General features: G+C 46.5%; 1 protein-coding gene across 1 annotated transcript in view; it reads left to right on the forward strand.

Moving 5' to 3' along the window:
• Positions 1-9848, forward strand: part of GABRD (gamma-aminobutyric acid type A receptor subunit delta) — a 504159-nt gene extending 494311 nt beyond the window's left edge. Inside the window, exon 9 of the mRNA XM_069610173.1 lies at positions 1801-9848. Coding sequence (XP_069466274.1) covers positions 1801-2100 — 300 coding nt within the window. The 3' untranslated portion in view covers positions 2101-9848. The remainder of the gene's footprint in view (positions 1-1800) is intronic.
• The last annotated feature ends 4190 nt before the right edge of the window (positions 9849-14038 follow it).

A 14038-nucleotide genomic window follows, 5' to 3' on the forward strand; every position in this document is an offset into this window, starting at 1 on the left:
TGTGCAGACGACAGTCCTGCCTGGCCTCGACTTGGTGGACTAGCTAACAAGGGGTCTGCGAGAAGGAAAGAACAAGTCATGAAGGTGAGGCAATTATGGCTTCAACTACAAAATAAGAAAATGAAAAAGGAAGCTAACAGCGGGCAGTTACAACAACTGCCTCAGTCTCGTGCTGCCCGCTTATCACTAGACATAACTGAAATTGAATCATTGATGAGCTGTCATGAAAAAAGGAGGAAGGTGTTTGGCGATTTTAGCAACTCATGCAGAAAAAACTGAAATTTTATCTCGATGCCGCAGCACAGAGAAAGTGAGAGTAAGAAATCATATCCTCACCACAATGGCTTCACAATGAATCCTGACAGAAAACACCGCCCGGATCTGTATGAGGAAGATGCATAAAATTAGGTTTCAGATTGTCACCCAATCATTGGCATTGATGGTAGTATGGAACAAGTAGATCTTTATTGCAAAGTGATGAACGAGGATGAGATACCATCGATTGAAATTCTGCGGAACAAGACTAATGCAATCTTTACCAAAACACTGAACGCATGGAAAGGGGAAATTGGAGCAGAATTAATACACGAAGATATCACACTTGAAATGCTGATAAACCAGCCGCAATATGCCAAATGGAAGATCCTTCGTAACAATTGGATTAACACGATGAAAGAAAAATCCAAGTACCAATCGAACCTTCCCTGTGCAATAGACATAAGAGCAATAAACCAAATGCCTAATTACTTGGTAATTTTCCAGGACAAAATGATTAGGAACACGTATATGAAATTACGCTTAAACATTCTACGAGACACAGACTGGCAAAAATGAACCTATTGCCGGAATCGTTGCAATATTGCAGGTTCTGCAATAACACAGACTGTATTGAAACTATCCAACACATAATCATGGAATGCCCGGCACTCCTAGAAAAGCAAAACCTTTTTAGAGACTACTTTAAGATATCTGGCAACCAAATGGACACAGAGACGAGATGGACACAGATCCTTTTGGGAAATAATAAGAAATTGATCTACGCTATTGTTCAATTTTGGAACAATATTGTGAGCATGGCTCTTGCCCCGACAGAATAAGTGTTGTCGATAAGTATAATGGAAGATCATTAATATTGAAAGCTTAAGATAAATGTGTAACTAAATGAAAAGTTTAATTTGTAAACTATATCATTTTAAATAAAAATTTAAAAAATTACAAAAATAGGAGCGTGTAGGTGGCTTTGTTTTTCTGTCAACAGCGTGAAAGAGAGCATTAGCACAGGAGGGGGTTAATGGCAACTTAGGACGTCCATCGGATGTGTCAGGTATCATACATCACAAATCGCCTTTGAATACCATGCAGCAAAATATGAAAACAAATGATATTTTCCACTTTCCTTTACATTATCCCTCCTAAATATTCATCAGAAGGCTTCTTTCGGCTTCAAAAGCTCAGTCTTGTCAGTTGGCATGATCAGCTGATATGGGTAGCCAGCATGTGCAGTGCTGCTTTGAGTAAGCGTGCAATTGTTTCTTTCCTTACTGGCTGGAGCAGCGCCTAGTTGTGGTGGCTAGTTATGGAATCATTGCTAAACTACCCATTGATTCATTAAAATGAGGGATGTCAAGAGGATGTTCGAAATTGAATGTGTGTTGGTAAGGGAAGGTTCATCTTCCACCCCCAAATGCCCCAAATACTTGGTGTACTATGGTCAGCAATAATGGTGGTGTGGCATGTCTTTTGTCGTTGCTTTATTTAAAAAAGTTAACTAATCAGTTCTCTCTCTCTGTTCATTTTCAGGCCAATATGAAGGAGGGGAAAAACAACATTGTTTTATTTTCCCTCTCCGCAACTGGCGTGAATCAAGAACTGGCAATGTCCAACAGGCAGCACAGGATGCAGAGAAACCTGCTCCACAGGGCAGCACAAGTGGAAAATGGACAGGCCAAAAGGCAAAACAAATTGAAAGCTCAGAAAACGAGGATTAAGTCCCTATTCAAGCCAATAGATGCGGACACTATTGACATTTATGCCAGGGCAGTCTTCCCAGCAGCCTTTGCCGCTGTGAATGTCATCTACTGGGTTGCTTATACTATGTAGGTGGTGGCCTGGCCAAGAAGCAGGTCTTTTGATGGAAGTGTCCTCCCAGAACTGAGATACTTGGATTCTTTCAAGGTAGGTCTGGACAATGCTTGGCGAATTACCTCAGGCTCCCTACTTGAAGGTCACTGAAAATATCCATCATACTGAGAGGGACAGATGGTAATTAAGTTTACACCTTTGCCAAGGACAGCTTCATGTCTACATGACGAAAACCCTCTGGGGCTCAAGAGACCCAGTAAGCCATGCCTTCAAATCTACAAAGTAATCTCTTCAGAAGCTGCTCCATGAGCCACCGAATATCAGCACCATGGAAAATCATGGAAAGATATACAATGCCAGTCCATGGCTGCGATATTCTCCCTTGCAGGGAGATTAAACTATGGACTGACCAACCTGGTCCCCTCAATCCTCAATGGCAGTGCCACCGCTCCAGCAGGCAATTGAACAAGGGCTGTGAACTTACCTAGGAAGGAATTTTCCGCTGAGGACTCGTCCAATCTTTTATTTAGTATTTCCTCAAATAACAAGATGAAAGAACCTTTTTCACTACAGCATGAATTACGCACAATTGCATGGAAAATGTTTGTATTACATGTTTTAATGTATCCAGAGAATCAACCCTATCAGGTTACCCTGTTGCTGTCTAGTTCACTTATGTTGTTCCATCTAATGATCTGTCTGTTTGTGGTGTGCATATCTTCCTTATTTCCCTAGTTTGTTGTTCATCTTAGTTTATGTGCTTCTCTGTATCACTCACACTTTTCAAACAATGTTCCCGCTCAGAAAATCACTCCCACAATGTGTTTTCCATATGAACCAGCATTGATCTGGATCCAAGTTAATGCCATGTTTCTTATGAATAGAAAGCTCTAACATGCCATATAAATGTCAAATGTTGCTAAGCCCTTTGACCTTTATTGGCAGGACCATGCAACTCTGATGCTGGGTTTCCTTTATTCTTTTTACAAGCGTAGTTATTGTCCCCTCTTCCTCACAGGAAGCAGTGTTCAGTAGTAGTAAGATATGTTTATTGTAAATGATAAATTCCTAAATTATACAACACAAAAGCATACAAATAATGCATTTGATTCCTCATCTTATCTCTACTCTCTCTCTCTTCTCACATCTTCACCCATTAATGGTGGCCCCAGATGGGAAGTACTCTTGGCGGGCTTTGCATCATCCAGGTGTATCATTTTTGTCTATCACAATTGCACTATCTTGGTTCGGGGTCCTCAACCCAACCTCCTCCTCTTTGACTGGCGCTTGCCATCCTTCATCAACTTCCTTCCCACACCTGCCACTCCTTCTTCCACTCTCTATGTCCCCCCTTCTCCGACTGGTGTACCACGCCCCTGTACCCCTCCTCAGAAAATCTTTAAAGGGAGTGACCTCTTGCATCTAGCCACATTTAATGCTTGTTCTGCTATCAAACACTCTGCCAAAATCTGCCTCCTCCTTGAAGACCTTGACCTCAATATCCTTGTTCTTACCGAGACGTAGTTCAATGCCAGCTCAGTCACTGCTTTTGACTCCCTTCTCCCTGATGAGTATAAGGTCCTATCCTAGCCTCGCCCTAACCGTGCTGGCGGTGGCCTTGCTCTGATTTTCCCTGAGTGGGTCCCTTCTCCCCTCATACACACCCAACCTTACTCTTCCTTCGAGAGCCTGTTTTGCAAACTGGTCATCTCTCAATTTCCTCCCTGACCATTGCCACTATCTACAGGCCACCTGGCTCTACCACCCTGTTCCTCTCTGAATGGGCTGATTTCTCCTCCTCTTTCCTCGCACCCACCTCTAAACTCCTTCTCCTGGATAACTCCAACGTCCACCGTGACTTCTCATTCACGGCATCCACTCTCTTCTGTGACCTCTACACCTCGCTTTCCGTCTCCATTCTCCATTCTGGTCCTACCCACTCGGCTGGACACACTCTTGATGCCTTCATCCATACTGAACTTTTGCTCCCCACCCCCCACTGATCACCCCACTCTCCTGGTCAGACCATTCTCTCCTCTCCTCTCACCTGGGTCCTCTCAGCCATCTGACCGCAACTCCCCAAGCCCTGCCAACCTCATTCATGAACATCCATTCAATCAAATGAGTGTCATCTGCTGCCTTCGCATCTACATTCATCCCCTCTCTCTCCCCACTACAGACTCTACCTCTGACTCCGCTCTCAGCAACCTCCATCTTGCCATCACTAATACTCTTGACATTCTTGCCCCAGTCATGAGGATCCGCCTGAAACATGACTCCATGCGTAACACCAGGTACGAATCCGAACTTGCAGCCCTGAAACGCAAGCGCAGAGCTGCGGAACGGAAGTGGCAGACCTCAGGCTCACCCTCTGACGAACTGGCCTGTCGTGTGCTCCAAAGGGAATACTGACTCTACATTTGCTCCAAGAAAAGGGCCCACATCCAGGCTCGTGTCTCTGGTGTATCCAACAACATGGTTGAACTCTTTAAAATTTGCAAGGAACTAGCCAACCCCTCTGCAGTCTCCTCCTTACCTTTTCCCTCCCAGGCCCCCTGCAAAGCACTGGCCACACACTTTACTGCAAAAACTCAGGACATCATAAGCACCCTTGCCTCCCCCTCCCTTTCCCCCATTGCCTGCCTCCTATGGCCCCCATGTCCCCTCTGGCTTTCTCTCCTATCACGCCTGATGGGGTCACCAGAGATGTCCGCTCCATGAAGGTCTCCACCTAACAGGTCTCCAGAACCATTAAGAACACTATTGTCTCTCTTTCCCCTGAACTTGCTGATTTCTGAAACCACTCTTTTGCTACTGGATCTTTCCCCTCCTCCCTGCCACCCTCCGTCTTGAGCCTGATCTCCTTAAGTTCCAGAATCTCCTCGAGACTTTACTCTTCTCCTCTTCGTTCTCTCTCCCTCTACACTGCTAACCTACCCCCCTCTTCTTTCCCCTCTCTCCCTCCTTCCTTACAGCCTTCTGACTGGCCGCCTGGTGTACCTTAGAGTCTCACAGGTCCTTGGCACCCCTGCCAGTCCTGTCGCACTCGACTCAGTGCCCTGCACTCGCCTCACCATCACTACACTTGAGTAATGACCCAAGAGAGTGGCTCTCTCTGCACTTACCCCAGTCTCCACTGACTGGGTGCACCTGGACCTGCCCCACCCCAGGACTTGTCCCCCCGCCACCTCTGCCTCTCTTGTAACCATCTGTGCATGTGCACGATTTTAATGCACATTGGCTGAAGATCGACTGTCTGTTCCCCCTGTCGTTCTCCCCTGTCTTCACTCCTTAATTGAACTTGGATAACCTGCAGAATCGTCGTCAGACTGATCTGCTACTGTCTCAACTGTTAATTGTATTATATGCAATTACTCTCCCTGCGCAGACTCTTATCGCTTCAGAAATTCAAGGGCTCTGAACGACTGTTTTTCCCCCATGCTCTCACACTCATTGAGCGCTATGAACAAACATTACCATACCATACCACACCTCCCTCAAGCACTCCCTTGTGCTTCCCCTCCTGAAAAAACCTTCTGCAGACCAGTCTTGTCCAGCCAACTACCGCCCCCATCTCCATCACCCCCTTCCTTGGGAACTCTTGGAAAAGCTGGTCTTCCCCCAACTGACCCAGCACACTGAACTTGTTGGTTGCCTACACGACCATCAATCTGGATTCTGAGCATCCAGAGGCACGGAAACTGGTCTTCCGAACACCTATGAGGAACTGCTCACATCTCTTGATGCCAACTCTCCAGCTGTTCTCATTCTACTTGATCTCTCCTCTGCATTTGACATGGTCAACCACACCTCATATCCTCCTTCTCCCCTAACTTCCAGTGTTATGCAGATGACACACAACTCTTCTTCAAACTTCCCTCTGATCCTATCCTTACTTCCTCCATCATTCCTGACTGCCTATCGGTCATCCAGTCCTAGTGTACCTCCAATAATCTGTCTCAATGCCAGTAAGGCTGAGGTCCTTCCTACTGGGACTCCTGCTCCCTCTTTCCTCCCCTCACTCTGGCCACTCACTCTGGGCTCCCCCCTTCTCCTTCATCTGAAGCCAGAAACCTTGGAGTCATCTTCGATTCCTCTCTTTCCTTCCTCCCTCACATTCAGGACCTTGCCAAGAAGTCACACTTTCAACTCCACCTACTCAAAGGAATCCTTCCTTTCCTCACTTTCCCCCAGAAGCTCATTGTCACTAGAGCTCTGACTCTCTCTAGGCTAGGCTACTGCAATAGCCTCTTCCTTAATCTACCCTTTTCTTTTCTACGACCCCTCCAGCTAATCCAGAATAGGGCTACGAGACTTATCCTTGGCCTCAAGCTCAGAGACTGCATCTGTCCAGCCCTAAAATCTCTCCACTGGCTCCCGCTTGCTGCAAGAATCAAATTCAAATCCCTCTGCATCAGCCATAAGGCAGTCTGGGACTGGGGACCTGCTATCTACAACTGTCTCTCACAAAATACTCTCCCTCCAGATCTTTACGTTCCTCCGGCACCAACTCTCTGTGTGTCAAACCCTTCGCTAAAGAGCGAACTGGTGGCCGATCTCTTTCCTCTGCTAGGCTCCCCCCATATGGAACAGCCTCCCACTTCCTCTTTGTATTGAGCTGGACCGCCTGAAATTCCAGAAGCTCCTCAACACCATCCTTTTCACCTCCTTCTTCACTTCCTCCCTCCTCTGTGAAACCCCACAGTTCCAACCACTCCCAGCACTTGTCTTGGCACCGCTAGCCTATGCCTGCACTTATTTATTGGTAGTTGACCACTCTCACCAAATCACTTAACAGCTGCTTACTACCTAGCACTTCCCTCTGTGGTACTCCTAGCACTTGACCCCACTCCCTCCTCCCTTTCTGCACTTGCACATTCTGAATGTTCACAAGGCCTAGTAGGTCTGCCTCTATCTTTCATTGTTATATTTGCTTTTCATTCCCATGTTCCCTCCTTATAGCCCTGTTGGCACTTTGAAACACAATTTACTTGCCGTACAAATGCACAATAAATAAATTAATAAATAAAATAATGCAATGCTTCAGAAATATTAAAATCCTATATAGCTACCATCATGTGCATTGCAATTAATACAATCGATATTAGATATTCAAATGTTTTAAATTCCTAGGCACACACATAAATATAGCTGTCATACTCATTACATTTAACACAATCACTGTCAATACATCATATAGATACAATCTAACTGTGAAAATATATTGAATCTAATGCTCATGGCAGCAGATATTTACATGGGCAGGTATTTTGTCACAGAGTTTTTTGCTGAAGATTTTCAGCCAAATAAACTCATCAAAAAATATGGAGGGGGAAAGGATATGTAAGGGCTAGGAGGGTGTGGGGAGGATGGACTAGATAATAGCGAATGGGAGGATTGGGGAGAACCCCCCCAAAGATACATAAAAAGAAAATTCTGTGATTTTTTTTCGGCTGAAATATTTCTGCCAAAAACCACCACAAAAAATACCTCCCGATATCAGAACATAGAACCTTTACATTGAGGAATTATATGCTATGTACAAAAAAAATGAAATGGCATATTGATCTCTATCAAGCAGTTATCACTACAGCAGGCAGTCTATGTGGTTGCAACCCAACTTTCCCAATTGACCACTTTAGGCTGAAATCTAAGTTTCGTAGTCAGAGTGGTGACTGCATGTGGTGCACATGCTCATTTCGGCTACCTCGGGCCGTGCACATCCCGTGTGAGTCTGTTTCGGTGTTTGCTGGTGTGTACGCCCCTAAACTCAACACATTCCTCATAAATCATCTTCCACTCTTTTTAACTGTCCTTCAACTGTCTATTTCTACTTCTTGTCTATTTCCCCAACTTTCGCTCGATCAACCTTATATCCATCTATCTGTTGCTGGCCATTTACATGTCTACAACTTGGTGTTAATCCACCATATGAAGAGAACAATATGCCTAGGAAGGGCACACATGGAATACAAATGTGGCCATCCCAATATATAGAAAGAAAGTACTGGAAGAAAGTGTCACATGAGGATGTTTAGAGCTTCAGTTCCCCCAAAGTTAAACAATGTTTAATCCCTGAACACCTCTTCAATGTCTGGTGTGTGGCTGTTCATTGCGGCTCACAACTTCCAGGTGCTTGCTTGTACAGTGCCAGCCCACAGGACACTATTGTGTACATGCTTGCTACTGGCTCCGCTGTCATACCCAACAGCCCATCCTCATTTGGAAGCATCTTCACCCTCTAACATACAAGTATAAATCAGGTTTGATGTCCAAAATATTAAGAATGTATTCCATAGTTTGGGAGCAGCTACAAAATGGCTATGCCCCTGCTTCATGTCTTATAAAGGCCAAATAAATAAGCCTGTATACTTCAATGTATAGAATTCGATAGGCCAGTGTTTAAAATGGAAGTCAGGCATTAGGTGAGGTAGCATGCGTTATTCTCCCAGCTTGCATTTTCCACTTATGAAAGAAAAAATCAAGGAGTAAAAGACCTATTTTGGGCAATCGATTGTTGTTTGGGAGTCGAAGAAACCTTAAAAGTGGAAAAATGCTTAAAATGCTTTAAGACTACCTCTGAGGATACTCAACTCTAAGTGATATTTTAAACACACTGCTGAGATCGATACAAGACTTTGGCCTCATTTTGAATATGCCAGTCCAGGAAACAGGCCGGTACTACAGGATCTGCCATTTTTCCCGATCGGCATACTCGGAGTCTGCCGGTAGGGGCAGTGAACTACCGGCAGGCCTGACCTGCCACGAGTTCAGGCCCCTATCGTCAGAGAATTTACTGAATCACTGGCACCATTAGCAACGGTGGTTGTGATTGAGTAGTTCCCATTCGATGGAGTCCTATGAGACTCCATAGAATGGTAGCTTAATTCCATTGCCGGCACCCGTAATATCCCGGTAACACCAGGATATCAGGCGCCAGTAACGGTAAGTCGAGTCTGCCAGTAGCCTGCCAGTAGCACCAGCAGGTTACCGGCAGACTCATAATGAGGACCTTGGACTGCCCAGTTTCTATTTTTGAAGTGTTTACTTTTCCTTGCCTTAATATATCGAGAAAAGAACAGGCTGGATTACTGTGGGTGTCAATACATGTTTTTTGGGTGTTTATATATCTGCATCAATGAATAGACACACACATAACCCTTTCTGGCAGTAGCAGTGTGTACAAGCTTTCAGGTGGTGGGTATATATTTTTTCAGTCTTTTCTTAAAGGCTAATTTTTCAAATATGGCAGCTGTTGGGTGACCTGACAGGATTTCTACCTTCAAATAAAGACATCTTGAACATGCAATCATGGGAGATTGTTCCGCCATGAAAGCTATGAACCATAACTGAGCTTTTAATGGAAAACCTATTCATCTAAAGATGTGTGTTTAGAGAGGAACACAACTCACAGATATGACAACCGAGGAAGGTTAGCAGTGGGCAGAGATGACTTCCCTTCCCGAGTGTATACTGATGTAGCTCATTTTAAAGTATGTCCTAAATTATCACTCAATTTTCACTGGCACAGCGCTATTTTGCATGGTTTTTGGAATGACAGTAAAATTGCCCTGTGCAGAAATGCTTGAAATCTGTAGTTATAACGGGGCAGTTTGCTCTGCAAAGTTTCTGTAATTCGCCCCCTAAATCCTCTGTTGTTTGTGTGTCAAATCATATTTATTTCCATTTTGTTTAGGTATACTGTTTTCTTTTTCTGGATTTCATGCAATAAAACACTGGCATGTTATACACAGCTCACCCTCATTTCTAAGCGCGCCCTTGCTCGAACTAATTCGAGTTTGTGAACACATAAATGTGTGATTGCATTAATAAATAGTATAAATATGTGGGAGAGCGATTATTGCAAGTGTCAGTGAATGGGCGAGTTTATCAATGCTTAAGGCAGCGAGGAAATGAATGCAAGGCAGGGTGCATATAGAGGGATCAGGGATGCATGACAGAATGCACACAGGAAGGAATTTGAGAAGGTTGAAGCGATAAATCAGCATAGGAGTATTTCAGTGGGTGGATGACCACACGAGTAAGGGAACTAATTAATATGTATGATTCAGTAAATGAGCATGATATGATATGGTATTTACAACACGCCTGTACACAATTTGTTTCTAGGCGCCACAAGACAAGGAGGGGAAGACAGAGGGTAGATCCTACTAGGCCTTGTGAAATTCGGTTTGTGCAAGTCCAACAACAAAAATGCAAAGGGGACAGGAGAGGAGGGAAGTGCGGGGGAGAGGGCCGTGGAAAGTGCAGTCAGGGCACCATGAGTCTGAATAAGTGCAGCCAGGGCAGCGCGGCTCTGGGAAATGCGTGGAAGGAAGGAGGCAGTAGGAGTTACAGTTACAGCCCCTAAGTGTGCAGTAGGTAGGCCCAGAGGTAGTGCAGGAAGACTGGTCATGGAGGGGCCTAGTACCCTGTGAGACTCTGAGGCTAACCGGTAGACATTCATGGCAGGCAGACAGGAAGGATTAGAAAGGCAGGGGGAGAGAAGGCAGAGGAGAAAAGGAAGGTCTTGAGGAGCTTCCAGAACCTCTGGTGGTCCGGCACAAGTCTGAGAGGAGCAGGGAGGCCGTTCCAGAGGGAGGAAAGAGATCTACCCCCCATTCTCTGCTTGGAGAAGCGACTGGCCCTCAGAGAGTTAGTGGTAGCTGAACAAAGGGCTCTAGGAGGAAGGTATTTAGACAGAGAGAGCTAGATATAGTGCAGACCCCAGCCCCAGAAGGCCTTGTGGATGATGGAAAGGGTCTTGAACTTGATCCTTACACCCACCAGGAGCCAAAGCAGAGATTTCAGGGCTGGAGAGATGTGGTTCCTTGGCTTGAGGCCAAGGATAAATCTTGCAGTCCTGTTCTGGATTAGCTAAAGGGGCCAAAGAGTAGAGTTAGGCAGATTGAGAAAGAGGCTGTTGCAGTAGTCCAGCCCAGAGAGAACCAGTTCTCTCGAGACAGTGTGCCTCCGGGGCAAGGGGAGCAAAGGTAGAATCCCTCTGAGTAGGTACAGCTGGAAGTGGTCCTTCTTGGCAAGGTCTGTGATGTGAGGAGAGAGTGGAGTTGAAGGTGACCTTAAGGTTTTTTGCCCAAGGAGGGTGGCTAGAGTGTGAAAGGGAAAGCATGAGCAGGGGTCCCAATGAGAAGAATCTCTGTCTTACTGGCATTGAGGCAGAGCTTGTTTGATGCGCATCATTCGTGGATCGCAGATAGACAGTCAGGAATGAGCGAGGAAGGAGAGGAGACAGAGGAAAGTATGAAAGACAGCAGTGTGTCACCTGCATAACGCTGGAAGTTAGAAGAGAAGGTAGAAATCAGGTGGGCCAAAGGGGCTAAGTAGACATTGACAAGCCAGGATGAGAGGATATAGTCCTGTAGGACACAACAAGTGGAGAGAGAAGTAGTGGGGAGAAAGGACCCACGTTGGACCTGGGAGGGTCATTCAAAGAGGAAGGTGGTCATCCACACCAGAGCCTGATCTGTGATGCCCAGGTTCACGCAGAGTCGATTAATCAAGATGATATCATTAACCGTATCAAAGGCAAAGGAAAGATCAAAGAGGATGAGGACAGCGGGAGAGCTGGAGTCAAGGTTAGAGAGCAGATCTTCACAGGTGTTTAGAAGAGCAGTTTCCATGAAGCCAGACTGATGGTCACAGAGGCAACCAGAATATTCATTATGGAGGGTTAGTTGGGAGATGGCCAGCTTTTCCAGGAGGTTGCCCAAGAAAGGAGTGATAGAGATCGGGCACTAGTTTGCCGGAAATGATCGGCAGAAGGCTTTTTTAGAAAGGGGTGCACAAGGGAGTGCTTGAGGAGAGAAGGGAAAAGATCCAGTGGCAAAACAATGATTACAGAAATTGGCCAAGGCAGGATAGAGGGTAGCAATGTGATCCTTGGTAGTTCTAGAAGAGCAGGCGAGCACCTATTTGGAAGACACTTGCATAGATCAGACTTGTCTAGAAACATCATCAGATGTTATCGGAGAAAGCGAGGAAAGAAGGAGATGAGGGGGAGAGAAGGCCAGAGGGGGCCTGAGAGAGGGAGAGGTAGAGAGAGAGAGGAAGAGGAAAGTGAGGACACGATGTCCTGGGTTTTAGTGAAGAAATGAGATGCCAGAGCTGAGCAGAGGTTCTGGGAGGGAACATGAGAGGTGGAGACTACAGTAGCATTGGCCAGCTCCTTGCAGATTTTAAAGAGTTTGTCTGTGTTGTTAGAGGCCACAGAGACGCAGGCTTGGATACGGGCCCTCTTCTAAGAGAAGACAGAGTCTCTGTAGTGTCTTTGGAGCAGGCGGCAGGCCAGTTTGTCAGAGGATGCGCCCGAAGCACTTCACTTCCTCTTAGCCACCCTGCACTTGCATTTCAGGGTGACAAGGTCGGAATCATACCAAGAGTTGCACTTGGAGGTAGGCTTCAGATGGATCCTCATGACAGGGGCAAGGATGTCCAAGGTGTTGGAGATTAGAGTTAGAGGTTAGAGCGGGCTGTGTCAGAGGGGGAGTCGGCCGCAGGCGTAGGAGGAGCAGAGAAAGTAGAGGCAAAGGCAGACGTCTCTAAAAAATCCCACCACCAGCTGCACCTCCTCAAAGGTATTCTTCCTTTCCTCTCCTTCCCCCAGAAGCTCACCGTCTCCAGAGCCCTGGTTCTCTCTAAGCTGGACTATTGCAACAGTCTCTATCTTAATTTGCCTGCCTCTACTCTCCGGCCTCTGCAACTTATCCAAAATAGGACTGCGAGACTTGTCATTGGCCTCAAGCCCAGGGATCATATCTCTCCAGGACTGAAATCTCTGCACTGGCTCCCAGTGGCTGCAAGGATCAAGTTCAAAACCCTCTGCATTGTCCCCAAGGCCTTCTGTGGCCTGGGGCCACAATACCTTCAACTCTCTCTTCCCAAATACCTTCCTTCTCGGGGTCTTCGTCATCTGCCTCCAACTCCCTCAGGGTCAGTCACTTCTCTAAGCAACAAACGGGTGTTCGAGCTCTCTCTTCAGCTCGGGCCTCCCTCTGGAACAGCCTTCCTGCCTCTCTGAAACTTGAGGAGAACCATCTCCGGTTCCGGAAACACCTCAAAACCTTCCTCTTTGCTTCTGCTTTCTCTGCCTCTCTCCCCTGCTGAAATTCCTGTCTGAAACTGCATTTGTCACCTGATCACCCTTTCTGAACTTGGGTCCAGGCCAGGCCCTGATTTTGCACACATGCCCTGCCCCCCTGGCAACCCATCGCACCTGGGGACTGTTTTCTGTATCCCTACAGACCCCCACCAGCACTTATTCTGCTCTTACCCTGCACTTGCCACTATCTGGCCGCTTTTATTTATCTATCTATTCTTCTATCCCTTGCTTTGCACTTTTCCCCTCTCCCTTCCCTCTGGCACTTGCCCTTTCTCCCTACCCATGCACTTGCGCAATCTGAATGACACCTGGCCTAGTAGGATCGTTGTCTGTTTCCCACTGTCTCCCCTCCCTTGCCTCGTCGCGCCTTGAAACACTTGTGTATGGGCGCGTTATAAATGCCATATCATATCATATCATCATATATACTGACACAGGCTTCATGGGCCTAATGACGAGAAGGAAGATGGCAGTGCTAGGTTGGGCTTTGCCTGGGGGACAAGAAGTTTCAGGTGGGAGGAGAGAAGAACGTGGTCAGTCCAAGGGAGAAGAGTAGTGAGAGGGTTAGAGAGGGGGATGGCTGAGGAGATGAGAACATCCAAGGTGTGTCTAGCAGAGTATGTCGGACCAGAGGGTAGAATGGAATGGGAGAGAGGGTCACTGAGTTTGCGGAAGTGCCCAGGGAAGTGTTAGAAGCATCCAGGCGGATGTTCAGTTCTCTGCGGAGGACAAAATGAGAGGTAGAGGCAAGCAGAGAATAGGAGATATCAGCCCATGCTGAGAGGAAGGCCAGGAGGCCTGTAGATGGTTGCCACCGTCAGGGAGATACCAGGAGAG

This window comes from Ambystoma mexicanum, chromosome 8, assembly GCF_040938575.1.
Source record: "Ambystoma mexicanum isolate Mex_15411 chromosome 8, UKY_AmexF1_1, whole genome shotgun sequence".
Lineage (NCBI taxonomy): Eukaryota > Metazoa > Chordata > Amphibia > Caudata > Ambystomatidae > Ambystoma > Ambystoma mexicanum.